This window comes from Enhydra lutris, unplaced genomic scaffold, assembly GCF_002288905.1.
Source record: "Enhydra lutris kenyoni isolate GAN:26980312 unplaced genomic scaffold, ASM228890v2 scaffoldscaffold1, whole genome shotgun sequence".
In the NCBI taxonomy this organism is placed as follows: Eukaryota; Metazoa; Chordata; class Mammalia; order Carnivora; family Mustelidae; genus Enhydra; species Enhydra lutris.
Genome location: NW_019154085.1, coordinates 58,571,433 through 58,585,721, shown reverse-complemented (window position 1 = coordinate 58,585,721; position 14,289 = coordinate 58,571,433). Strand labels below are relative to the sequence as shown.

Genomic DNA, 14,289 nt, shown 5'->3' with positions numbered 1-14,289 from the left:
TTGAATACCTGGAATGGGCTGTGATTTAGCTAGATTAGTAAAATAAATCTGGATTCCGATAAACCTAGTTTCAGTATACATTCTGCCATGTTGACTGAAAAAAATTAACTTATTTCCGAGTCTCAGTTTCTTCATTTGAAAATGGGCTATATCTACTTTGCCAGGCTAGGAGGATTTAAACAAGAAGTATGTGAAACTTGTCAAATATATTCATTCAGTGAATGATAATTTTCCTTTCTGTTTTATGATGTAATATAAATTTAAGGATTGAATGAGGAGGAGGATGCAACTGGATCAGCATTATCTGGGGTTACATGACATTTCAGTATGGAGTAGAATAAAGGCTATCCTGGAAGGAAAAGGTAGGAACAGTTATGTTCTTTTTTTTTTTAAAGATCTTATTTATTTGACAGAGAGAGATCAGAAGTAGGCAGAGCAGCAGGCAGAGAGAGAAGGGGAAGCAGGCTCCCCACTGAGCAGAGAGCCCGATGCAGGGCTCGATCCCAGGACCCTGAGATCATGACCTGAGCCGAAGGCAGAGGCTTAACCCACTGAGCCACCCAGGTGCCCCGGAACAGTTATGTTCTTAAATGAGAGATTCTATTACAATTTAATGGCATGGTGGGAAGAGTGTCTAGGTACAACAATGGAAAATTTGGTATTGAACTAAAAAAGAAAAACTACTTAGGGTCCAGGGAAAGTAAATATACTTGATGATCAATAACAGGATGCTAATAATAGAATGAGGAATCATTCTTTGAAATTTAAGTGAGATAATTAAGGATAAAAAAAAAGGCAGTATAATTCTCCAGAGCAGTTTGTAAAACTCATTACTCCTTTGAAATGATACAGATGAGGAAAAATTAGTGAAGGTCTGGGGATTCAGTTTAATATCCTTCCAAGTAACAATGTTATATATATATATATGGGTATAGAGCTCAGAGGGCAGATCTGGACTGGAGTAGGGAGATAAATTTAGGAGTCATTGTCATAGGTATCTGAAATTACAGGAAAAGATGAGACAGTTTCTATAAGAACATAAAATAAGAAGTGAAGAAAGTCTTGAAAAACCAAATGTTCTGGCCCAGTGGTAGGGAACAAATCTAAAAAAATCTAAAAAGGAGATTAAGGGGGCGCCTGGGTGGCTCAGTGGATTAAAGCCTCTGCCTTCGGCTCTGGTCAAGGTCTCAGGGTCCTGGGATTGAGCCCCGCATTGGGCTCTCTGCTAGGCGGGGAGCCAGCTTCCCCCTCTCTCTCTGCCTGCCTCTCTGCCTACTTGTGATCTCTGTCAAATAAATAAATAAAATCTTAAAAAAAAAAAAAAAAGAGATTAAGGAAGTAGGACTCAAGAAGAAATGAGAAAAATCAAACATGCGATCTGGAATGTTAAAATAATGTTTTAAGGAAGAGGCAGTACAAGAGATATGGTCAGCCATTAAATGGAATGAGGTAGCCCTACTATGTATGAATCTGAAAGACTACTGAAGATTTTAGGCGAATAAGTTATAGATATGTATTTATGGTCAGCCAGATTTTTTTCAAATCACAGTTCTACTAGCTTTAGTACTTATTAGGTACATGGTTGTGAGCAAGTTATTTCACCTCTCTGCACTTCCTTTTCCTCATCTGAAAAATGAAAATAATACTTCCTCATAAGATTTGTATAATGAGTAAATCAGATGACCGTATAAAGCACTTTGGTAAACATAAACTTTGATAAATCTTAGTGATGATGAATGTGAAGATAAAGACATTTTCAAAAAATATATTTATTTGAGAGGAGAAGAGAGAGAGCACATGCACCCTTGTGCATTCCTGCACGGTGGGGAGGGGCAGAGGGAGAGGGAAAGTCTTAAGCAGACTCCCTGCTAAGTGAGGAGCCCAATGTGGGGCATAAGATCTCATGATCCTAAGATCATGACCTGAGCCGAAACTAAGAGTCAGACCTTTAACTGACTGTGCCACCCAAGTGCCCCAAAGATAAAAGACATTTTTGAAAAAATTTTAATCTTTTTCAGATTAGCACCATCCTATTTTTCAAAAAATATGATTCACAAATTACTAACAATGCTTACCCCTGGTAAGTAAGGGAACAATGACTTTATACTCTATGTATCTTGAATTACTTGTATTTTTTTCAATATGCATGTGCTGCTTTTGTAATTTAAGTCAGTACTGTTTTAAAAATCACTTACGTGCCCTTATCTGAATTGTTTCTCTCATTAATTTGTAATACTTGTATGCCTTTGCTTGACAGAATGCTCTTCAATGGATGTAGCACATTGACTTCTTAAACAGGAGTCTTAAACTGAGTTCTTGAATTGTACTTTTTCAAAGAAACACTGAGAGAACTGGCTTGGAGTATGAACAACTAAGTCGTAAAAGGCTGGTGAGTTTCTAAAACAGATGAACAGCAACAAAACAGCTAGTAAGAGAATCCAGGCTACACCCATTCTTTTTTTTTTTTTTTGGTAACAAAATTTTTTTTTTTTTTAAGTTGTGGCAAAATACATACATAAAATTTGCCATTTTAACCAATCTTAAGTGTCCACAGTATTATGTATGTGGCATTAAGTATATCACAATGTTGTGTAATCATCACCACAAACTATCTCCAGAACTTTTTCCTCTTCCTCAACTGAAACTCTGTACCTTTTAAACACTAACTCTCTGTTCCCTTCCCTCAGCCTCTAGAAACCACCCTACTACTTTCTGGCTCTATGATCTGACTACTCTAGGTACCTTTTATAAGTAGAATCATACATCTATATGTCATTTTGTGACTGTCTTATTTCATTTAGCATAATATCTTTAAGGTTCATCCATGCTATACTATGTGTCAGAATTTCCTTCTTTTAAAGGCTAAATAAATTCCCCTGTATGTATATACTGCATTTTGTTTATCCATTTACCTATTCATGGACATGCGGAATGCTTCCATCTTCTATTATAAATGAGCTTGCTATGAACATGGTTATAAAATATTTCTTCAAGTCCCTGCTTTTATTTCTTCGGGGTATATACCCAGAAGTGGAATTGCTGAGTCATATGGTAATTCTATGTTTATTTTTTTGAGGAAATACCACACATTTCCCACAGTGGCTATACCATTTTACAGTTCCATCAGCAATGTACAAGAATTCAAACTTCTCCATATCTTTGCCAATACAATGGGTATGAACTTGCATCTCACTGTGGTTTTGATTTGCATTTCCCCAATGGCTAATAATGCTGAGGATCACTTCACATACTTACAGGTCATTTGTACAACTTCTGTGGAGAATGTTCATTTGCACCCTTTGCCTATTTTTTATTCTGGTTTTGTTGTTGCTGTTGAGCTGTAAGAGTTTCTTTATATATTCTAGATAACTATCCCTTATCAGATAAATAATTTGCAAATATTTTCTCACATTCCTTGGCTGCCTTAATTTTGATGAAGTCCAGTTATCTAATTTTTCTTTTGTTGCCTAATCTTTTGTTGTCATATACAAGAAATCACTGCTAAATCCAATGTCAAGAAACTTTCTCCCTATGATTTCTTCTAAGAGTTTTATAATATTAGCTCTTACACTAGGTTCTGGTTTGAGTTAATTTTTGTATATGGTGAAAGGAAAATCCAATCCATGAACACAAAATTTTCTACAATTTGTTGATGTCTTTATTTTTTCAGCAGTGTTTTGTAATTTTCAGTGTGTAAGTCTGTCACCTACTTGGCTAAGTTTATTAAGTATATCAATATATACTATATTAAGTATATTAATTATACTATATAAAGTATATTATTTATTTTGATGATACTGCAAATGGAATTTTCTTAATTTTTTTCAGATTGTTAAGTGTTAATGTATAGAAAATCCTAATTTTTGTGTGTTGATTTTGTATCCTACAATTCTGCTGAATTTATTCGTTCTAACAGGTTTTGATGGAATCTTTAAGAGGTTTTCTACATAGACATCATTTTATATATAACTTTCCAATCTGGATATTGTCTTTCTTGCCTAATCGCTCTGGGTAGGAATGTTGAAATATTTCCTTCTATTCCTGATTTGTTGAGTGTTTTTAAAAGGTTTTAAAAGGGTCTGAATTTTGTCAACTGCTTCTTCTGTATCAACTGAAATGATCATGTGGTTCCCCTTCCTTCATTCTGTTAAAGTGGTGTACTCCATTGACTGGTTTTTTATGCCGAAACATTTTTGCATTACAGGAATAAATCTCACTTGGTCAAGGTGTATAATCCTTTTAATATGCTGTTGAATTTGGTTTCCTATCATTTTGTTGAGGATTTTTGCATTGATATTCATAAAAAATAATTGGTCTGCAGTTTTCTTGCAATGTCTGTGTATGGGTTCTGTATGAGGGTCATGACGACCTCACAGAGTACATTAAGAAATGTTCCATCTTGTTCAATTTTTTGGAAGAGTATGAGAAAGACTACTGGGTAGTCCCTCTTTGAATGTTGGGCAGAATTTACCATGAAGCCACTGGGTACTAGGCATTCTTTGTTCGGAACTTTTAAATGACTGCCTGCCGATCAGCTCCCCTGACTAATCTTACATTTGAATTCAAAATTTCCAAATCAGGGGCACCTGGGCGGCTCAGCTGTTAAGCGTCAGCCTTTGGCTCAAGTCATGATCCCAGGGTTCTGGAATCGAGCCCCACATGGAGCTTCCTGCTCCACAGGAAGCCTGCTTTGCCTCTCCCACTCCCCCTGCTTGTGCTCCCTCTCTTGCTATGTCTCTCTCCGTCAAGTGAATAAATAAAATTTTAAAAAATAAATAAATAAAAGTCTCTTAAAAAAAAAAAAAAAAAAGACTTTCTCTGCCTTTCCTTCTGCCCTTCACTCCCAAAATAAATAAGTAAAATCTTTAAAAAAATTTACAGTGTGTATAAAAGTAATGGAAGACAATGGTATTGGAAGAGAGATAAACACAGAGATCAGTAAAACAGAATAAAGAATCAAGAAACAGACTCACCCTTAAAAAAAAAAATTTCCAAATCAAGTAGTAATTTCCTTTACCAAAATCACCACTCAGAGCCTTTGCTCTAATTTTCATACTGTAAGATTGAGAGCTTGTCTGTATCATTTACTACTAAAGATTCTAGCTTGTTTTACTTTACAGTTCAATTTCATTTCTGGGAGTAGTTAGATTAGAACAAATTAATGATTTACACGTGGCATATCTGATTCTATAATTCAAAAAACAATAAATGTTTCATAAAATAAAATCCCAAGAAATGTCAAAAGGATACAGGTCTTTTTGGAATAACATTTTAGAAAAAAGTTAATTTAAAAAAACATAATGAATGAGATCAAAGTACAAAACTTCCTGTCACAACTCCTATTTCATTATACTATAGAGAATGTAATGGCTAATAAATCTGAATTTCAAAAAGACTGGTATCTTGCTTTAAAGTGGGAATGATTACATTGTCTTCTGAGGATACAGATGCCTCCGTAGTCCCCTCATATGAAGTAGTCTACATCAAACCACAGGGTTTTTGGGCTATGGATGGTATAGAAAGTGGGAGAACAAAAAGATAAGCACTATCTTGCCTCATCATTGCTACTTCTGAACCAGTAGTCCTTTAAATTCAAGCAAAAGGCCATCCACAAAGAATTCAATTATACCAGCCTTTCCTTAAAACTGTTTATCCTACAATATATCAGTCATTCTATCACATTCAAAAAGTATGGCTCTTCCCTTTTTTAAAAAAAAGCTATTTTACTTATTTGAGAGAAAGTACTCACACAAGCGTGCACAAGCAGGGAGGAGGGTCAGAGCGAGAGGTAGAAGTAGACTCTCTGCTGAGCAGGGAGCCCGATGTGGGGCTTGATCCCAGGACTCAGATCACGACCCCAGCCCAAGGCAAACGCTTAACCATCTGAGCTACTCAGGTGCCCCTTGGCTCTTCCTTTCACACAGTCTCTCCAAATACTCCTAATCTTATCACCACTTTAGATGAAGTGCTCTAATGAGAGTTTCTTGAATTTCTCAATCCCACTCCGGCTATCCACTTTCATGACAACATTATGAATTTTCTAAACATCAATTCAAAAACTCATTAGTAATAGTCTATTACTAATAGACCTCTCACATTATTCTACTCCTTCTGTATCTCTTCTCTCTCTTCACGGAGACCTCAGACATAAACCCTCTTTTTGTTCTTAGCCTATTAGACTCCTAGATTAACTTCTTTCTGATGTTAGTTTGTATTTCAAAGCACACGATTTCAATTGCTTTTGTACCCACTTTCTAGCCACCTAACCATGCTTCTATTCTTAACTCTGCAACCTCCTAATCCTAGATTTGGCCGTCTGCTCATTCTACTTCTATACCAAGAAAGCTGCTGAAAAAAATGACCAACAAACATGGATTGATTGATACCACCAAAAATTCATGGTAAATGTTGGATGCAACACTTTTCTTCTGTCATTTGTTAACTGAAATTGTTTCAACTCTTTACTACCACAGAATATCCTAAAATCACTTCACTCAGATGACCCCACCTTGTATCTCATAGAAAATATAAATATAAATAAAAATAGTCTCTTACATTACAACCCTTCTTTTTTTTATTGAATAAATTTGACATGTAACATTGTATACATTTAAGGTGTACAGTGGGTACTTTGATACATTTACATATTGTAATATAATTGCCCCTGTAGCACTATTTATCACATTATAGAATTACAGCACAATATTATTGTCTATATTTATTATATTGTGCATTAGATGTCTATGGCTTATTCACAACTTGTTATAAGTTTATACCCTTAAAAACCATCAGACTTATCCCTACCTCCTAACACCTGGTAACCACCATTTTACTGTTTTTTAATAGGTTTGACTTCTTTAGATTCCACATATAAATGATAGGTGATAATCCTGCTAATTTCCTGCCACCACCATTTCCAATCTGTAAACTTATCTTTGTGTACATCTATATTTTTTTTCTTGTTCCTTCCAGTTCTCAGAGGAATAGACATTTCTCCTCTTGTTTCATAGTCAATTCTTTAACCTAGTTTTGACTCTCCAATAACCAACTGGTTGGCCTTATTTCCTTCCTCTCACACTCTTATCCTACAAATACTCCTTTGCTCTATACACTCGAACCTGGAAATGCTATTTTTTTCAAGGCTATAATAAAGGCTTCCGGATCCGAATTTGCAATCATCCATTGGACAATTTCATCTGCATGTTCCACAGGTAACTAAACCTGGTAACTAAAACCTAATTATGCATTTTATTTCCCCATCTATAAATCTCTATCTTCTCTACTGATTCTTTTAGTCATCAACACCACTATCAATCTAGTTTTCTATTCTAGTTACCTGGGTATCATCCTAGAATTTATGTTATCACACTCAGAAGTGGCCTGCATTCAGGTGGCACCTGGTTTCCATTCTATTTCCTAAATAATCTTAGATCTCTTTCTTAATTCATCCCTAATGCTTAATTTAAGTTCTCATGTTAACTGCTTGAAACGAGTGCCATTTATTTTTTTTTTTTTACACTGATGTATAATATATATACAGTTGACCCTTGAACAGCCTGGGTCCACTTATATGTGGATATTTTTCTAATAAATACAGTACGTTACTATATATAAATGTACTTTTCTTCCTTATAATTTTCTTAGTAACATTTTCTTTTCTGTAGCTTACTTTATTGTAAGAATATGGTATATAATACATATAACATACAAAATATGTGTTAATGAATCGTTTATGTATTGGTAGGGCTTCCAGTCAACAGCAGACTATTAGTAGTTACGTTTTTAGAGAATCAAAAGTTACATGTAGATCTCTATGTGGGGGGTCAGCACCCCTAACCCCTGTGTATTGTTCAAGGGCCAACTATCTAACATATATATTAATAGATATTTATATATAATTATACATGTTTTATATATATATACACATATATATATGTGTGTATATATATTTATTTATGTCCCAATGCCAGGAAGACTTTTTTAAAGCATATATATTAATCCTTCAGTAAATTTGGACTGAATAAGAATACAGTATAAACTACTTAGTCACATTCCTCATGATAGGGCCCTAATCTACCTTCACAGCTGCTTTTCCTGTACTGCTCTACTGTTCTTGTTGGAGCCATAGAATCACCTTATTGTACATGGAATGTACCATATATTCCCTTACTTTTGTGTTTTTATTATATATACTGATCCCCCTGCTTTCAGGACTCTTCTTCCTCATCTACCCAACTCCTAATCTTAGCACAAGCATTGGGCTTGAGAGTGAGCTTATGAGCTGATTCTCCCAGACTGATTTAGGTACCTCTTCCTTGTGGTTATTTGTTATCCCTCACAGACCTCCACTGTAACACTTAGTATACTGTGGTCATAACTATGAATCTTCCTTTTTATCTTCTTATTGGAACGTATCCTTATTAAAGGAAAGTTCCTTAAGGGCGTAAACTATATTTTGTTTCAGCATCCTCAAAACCTCATCAAAGGCCCAGTATACAGCATGCACACATTGATTTTTCTTAAATAAATCAGGATAGTTGGAGTTTAGTATATAAGAAAGAGAGAATGCATGTTTTCTTTTATTCCTGAGTACTTGACAAATACTTAAAAAAAAAAACCAAAACCCTTTAACCTCCTTTGGATAATTGCTGATGCAAGCAAAGGCTTCTCCCATGGCAGTTAAAAGGTTAAATCACAAGTTTCTGGTTGCTTACCAGTGAAGGCAGAGGAGCAGTTAGAGAAATTTCTGTTTCTGCTTCAACATAAGAATATCTCAGTACTCCTCTTCCCTAACTCTGTTTCTTAACTTTCCTAGAACAAGTATAAGATTGTTGAAGTTTCTTACTGAACCTAACGGGAAAATAAGAATAAAAGTTGGGATTTTGTATGTTGTTTTTAAAAAAGTGATTATGCCTTATACCTGAGCTAGAAAGGCAAAGAAATCCAAATTCTGAACTTCAATAATTTTGGAAAACTCCCTGTTATTGTTATGCCCATTTCTCCTACGTACCACTAAGGAAGACCTAGTCCGTAAGTCTACCCATATAACTGGAAGTAATCTTTTGTAAATGAACAGGAAAATCACAAATAATAATGATTTTTGAGAAATACAAGGAAGTATATATAACATCTAGTTTTACAGATGTGTCAAGTAGAAAGGATGAAGAGAATTGTGCAGTTCCTATATTTATGGAAGAAACTAAGAATTGCATGGCCAGCATATTTCTTAGACTTCAGAATTTTAAGGCTAATAAAACTGTTTCTTAAATGAGGTAACCAATTTAAGATCTCCACTTTCAACTGCCTGTTGAAACTATTGCAAGGTTGGCCCTTGGCTGGCATCTGGAAACTTGACTTGTTTTAAAGCTGATAAAAGTAATAAAGTTGACTGCTGCGCCAGCTTAATTAGACTGTACCATGAGATTTATGGTGAAGACCTACTTTTCTTCTGAGAGTCTGAAATTTTGGCTGACACAGGCTATCTATGTGACCAGCTCTTAATAAAACCCCCAAATTCTTGAGTCTCAAATGGAGTTCCCTATGTAGAAGGGATGTATATGTGTGACTAAGTTTTTGAAGCTGGAGGTAGGGTACACTCTGTGTGACCCCTCACAGGAGGGAAAGAGCATAGGAGGCCTGCATGTGGATCCCTCTAGAGTCTGCCTGATGTTGTACATTAATGACCTGGCTGTGTGTCTTATCACGTCACTGTAATAAATCTTAGCTATGAGTGTTACTGTATGCTAAGTCCTATGAGTCCCTCTAGACAACACAGGATATGTTTTATGGTATCGGGGGACCCCCCAAACACTCCTAAATAGTGGCATTAAACAAGCAAACAAAAACACTTTCATTATCATCTCACAATAGTGTTTGTTAATAAAATTCTGCCCTACAATCTGATAGTATGGAAGTATAGTATGAGAATAAAGAACAGAATTTTAGCATTACAAGAAGTTTACTACATTCTTATTTTTCTCATTTTGCTGCAGATCAGTGATGACCTAATCATGGATCAGTAACAGACATCTGCCTGGGAACTACTAAACTACATTTATGCATAAATAACTTTCTTCTAATTTACCCTCTTTTGAAACTGAAAATTTAAAATTATTTATGGAGGATAATGCTCTTTATCAACTCTTTTCTTGGGTCACAATTTATAAAAAAAACAACAAATAAGAATCTTAAATTCCATCAATATATATCTCTGTGTTTTAGTTATTATAGTTCAAGAAAGTTTCTAATAAATAAGGTATTTTCCACTTGCAAAAGATTCTCAAATTTCCGTTTACCAAGACAAATAAGAACCTTCAAAACCAAAACCATATACCTTTTGCTGTAGTTCTTTCACTGCAGAATCTCTATCCATACATGCCTGTCGAAAGGCTTCGTAAGCTTTATTGAGTTGCTCACCAATATTTTTATCCATTCCTCTCTGTTCTGTAGCATCACTATAAAGGATGGAGTATATGACAGGTCTGGAAAATAATAAGAACAATTTAGATAGCTATTAAATTATACAAATCTCATTTCTAAAATGCATCTTATAGACAGTTCAATACAGTTCATCATGAACATTATAGCCCCAAGTACTATAAAAGTTTATAAAAGGCAAATAAGTCTCATCTAAAATCCTGATTAGAAATCTTTTTTTTTTTTTAAGATTTTTATTTATTTATTTGACAGACAGGAGATCACAAGTAGACAGAGAGGCAGGTAGAGAGAGACAGAGAAGCAGGCTCCCTGCTGAGCAGAGAGCCCGCTGCGGGGGCGATCCCAGGATCCTGGGATCATGACCTGAGCCGAAGGCAGTCTTTAACCCACTGAGCCACCCAGGCACCCCTGATTAGAAATCTTAAGACACATTAACTTCTTCAATTTTTAATATTCTTTACTGATGTTCAAGATGCAAGTGGGGTTTCAGTTCAAAAAGAGGCTACTTTGAAAATAGTAATCTAAAAATGTAACCTTAAAATGGAGAAATATGAAAGGCCATTTGTTATTACTATTTTATTATAGAAATGCACAACAGGATTAGCAATGTGGGAAGGGATTTCTTTTTACTAAACGGACAGTTATTCCCACTTACAAGGTGAATTCTTGCTACACTGAAATTAGAGCAAAATTAAATAGATATTAAATGTTTGTGGATGGAGTTCACACTGTTGTTATCGCAGAGCAATTAAAATGTGTGAAAATGCTCTTATTTTAGCACAAAATCTAGGGAGAGTTGCTGTTGGATTATACATTAAAAAAGAAAAATCACATCCCTTCAGTCCTACCCACACTCCCTATTAGTTTTCCAACCTCCCTGCTGTTTCTGAACTACAGGTGCTTTACAGAGTGGAGGTAATTTGATTTTATCATCTCAATTTGCATAACATTTCTAACCACATTCCTTGGCTCGGAGCAGAGGGCCATGTAATGATTCTGATTTTTCCTGTCCAGCTGTAAAAACCACACCACAGGACCCTTCTCTTAATCTTCCGAAAGCCACAGAATAAATAAAGTTCTCTATCAGTCATGTGGGGTTTGGGGGAACCAAATTATTTCACTTCTTTATGATTGGAAATCCTTCATAATCACAGTCTCTAATCTTTCATCTGTCCTTTCATTTTGGGTACACAAAGCTTTTTAAAAAATTGTAGTGTTTTACATTAAAATACAATTCATGTGACATAAAATTCACCATATTAAAGTGTACATTTCTGTGGCTTTTTGTATATTCACTATGTTGTACAATCATCATTATCTAATTCCATACTTGTGTTTGCACACAAATAGTATAACTTTCTATCATTCAAAGGATTTAAGGCAGCTTATAAAAATATATGCAAGATTAAAAATAGGTATACAAGCAGGCAAAGAAATTAAGGACAGGCAACTATCAGGACAGTAATACAGTGTAAAATGCTAATGCAGAAATGAGAGGTTTAAGAACTACGTGGCTAAGTTACCTATCACTGTCTTAAAAAGCTGCACAAAATGACAACTGTCAACATAAAACACACCTATATTTTAAAATTAGAGACAAGTAAGACCTTGAGTTGAAAACCCATCTAACTTCTTATTTTGTTCTATCACTGAATGACTCTGTGACCCTGATACAGGGCCACTAAATCTTTCTGACCCAAGTTTCTTTCTCTCCAATACAAAAAATATGTTTGGACTTGATTTCGAAGAAACTTCTTTGTTTAACAGTTCTTGAGTCTGTGAGTCTAAAAAATGCATGTCTGTTCCATCAAAAAGGTGCATTCTTTTTTTTTAAAATGTAAATGCAGTACTAAAAATAGCTGCATCATATGCAAGTAAATCATGTGGATGCTTCACTTCAGGTCCTTGAATTAGATCACACAAATGTCACTAAGAAGAGTTACTGAATAAATTCCACACGGATGCATCCTATTTCCTGAAATAAGAATGTAAGCTGGAGAGATATGATTCAGGTCAATACAACTAAATAAATGATACATTTAATTTCTATCTCACATCCAATAAGAGAACTGGGTGTTAGATCAGTGACACTGACCAGAGAAAAAGGAAACAGTTGCTGGGACCCAACTAATTAAATTGGACAGATTTCAAATATTAACACTCTGAACTTTAAAGCCACTTGTTCCTCTATTTTTTTTTTTTAAGGATTTGTTAAGTGTAAAATTAATTTCACAATTTAAGAGGCAGTCACATTTCAATTACATTTTGGTATGCCTGCTGCAAAACTTGCCAGGCTCCAGGGAAATGGTTTTATTTATAGTAAACATGCTCAAACCCAAATCTCATTGCTTAAACCCAGGAGATCCAAGCTAAGGCAACTTCTGTCTTGGAAACACTCTCTAAGTACATTTTCAGGAAAGCCTTCCATGGTAGTATCTTTATTCTCGGTCTGATCTGCTGGCTTCCTTCCACCACTGGAGGAGAAGATTAAGTCACTGATACCCCAGAAGGTATCTGGGCAAGCAGAATGCAAAGCACCCCCACCTACCCAGGGCAATCCTCCTGAAGCCAGGATAGTCCCTACCCACCCACATCTGACCCTCGGGCAGTAGTTCCTCCCCCATCACCCCACCCCAGTGTGTTTCCTGTGAGAAGGAAAATGAAGGACAAGTTCCTGTTCTGCCTCCTCCCAAGGTCTACTGTGTGCCCAACCCAGGAGGAAGCACCAAGAAAATCCCTGGGCAGCATGCTGCTTCCTCTTTCATTAATTCCTTGGTTCAGTAATTAAACTGTTCTAGGGTAGGAGAGGTAGCCTATGCAAGGGAGATAACTTTATCTTCCCTTTGTAAAGTTTCCCAGCTCCAACAAAGGTTTGCCAACTGCTAGGACCAAACTTAGATGTTAGTAAGACGGATCCCATTACTATTCAAATCAATTAGCAAAAATAAAGTTTATGTTTACTTGTTACGTGTAAGGCACTTTTGTGGGGTATGGCAAGGAGCTTCAGAGAGTACCACCTCAGAGTTATGTTCCTTTTACAAAGTTCTTTCACCAATTCTTTGTTTTTTTTTTGTTTTTTTTTTTTTTTTTAAGATTTTTTTTTTTTATTTGACAGAGAGATCACAAGCAGGCAGAGAGGCAGGCAGAGAGAGAGGAGGAAGCAGGCTCCCCTAGAGAGCAGAGAGCCCGATGCGGGGCTCGATCCCAGGACTCTGAGATCATGACCTGAGCCGAAGGCAGCGGCTTAACCCACTGAGCCACCCAGGTGCCCCAATTCTTTGTTTTTTTAATTCACATCCCATTTGACTGATAAGGGCGCAGGGGCATTAAATGACTTGCCTAGAGCTACAAAGCAATAAGCAAGGGAACTGGGACTACAGCTTTGAAATTCTTTATTCAAAAACAGTTTATTAAAGACAACTGCAGGGACGCCTGAGTGGCTCAGTTGTTAAGTGTTTGCCTCTGGCTCTGGTGATGATCACAGAATCCTGGGATCGAGCCTGCTTCTCTCTCTCCCAACTGTCCCCCCACCCGCCCGTTGTGTTCTCTCTCTTGCTAGTCTGTCAAATGTCAAATAAATAAATCTTGAAATAAAATAAAATAAAGGCAACTGCAAAGTATTCTCCCAGGATGCCATGGTGGATATGTTCATTTGATAAAACATTTCCAAGTACAAACAAAGCCTGTACTGGGCACCACTGACAATGAGAACGAAAAAAATACGAAACCTATCCTCACAAAAGCACCATTAGCTGTAATTTAAAATACACACACACACACATACCCTGAGGTATCCAAAGGCTACAGAATTGGGAAAGTGGTCACATCTATTTTTGAGGTTTAGGAAAGGCT

At 36.0% G+C, this 14,289-nt stretch overlaps 1 protein-coding gene across 12 annotated transcripts in view; it reads right to left on the bottom strand.

Annotated features, from left to right (window-relative positions):
- Positions 1–14,289, bottom strand: part of LOC111152126 (TRAF family member associated NFKB activator) — an 85,895-nt gene that overhangs the window by 44,552 nt on the left and 27,054 nt on the right. For all 12 annotated transcript variants that reach the window (XM_022510474.1, XM_022510804.1, XM_022510725.1 and 9 more), the window contains one exon: positions 10,334–10,481. In XM_022510474.1, coding sequence (XP_022366182.1) covers positions 10,334–10,432 — 99 coding nt within the window. In that variant the 5' untranslated portion in view covers positions 10,433–10,481. The remainder of the gene's footprint in view (positions 1–10,333; positions 10,482–14,289) is intronic.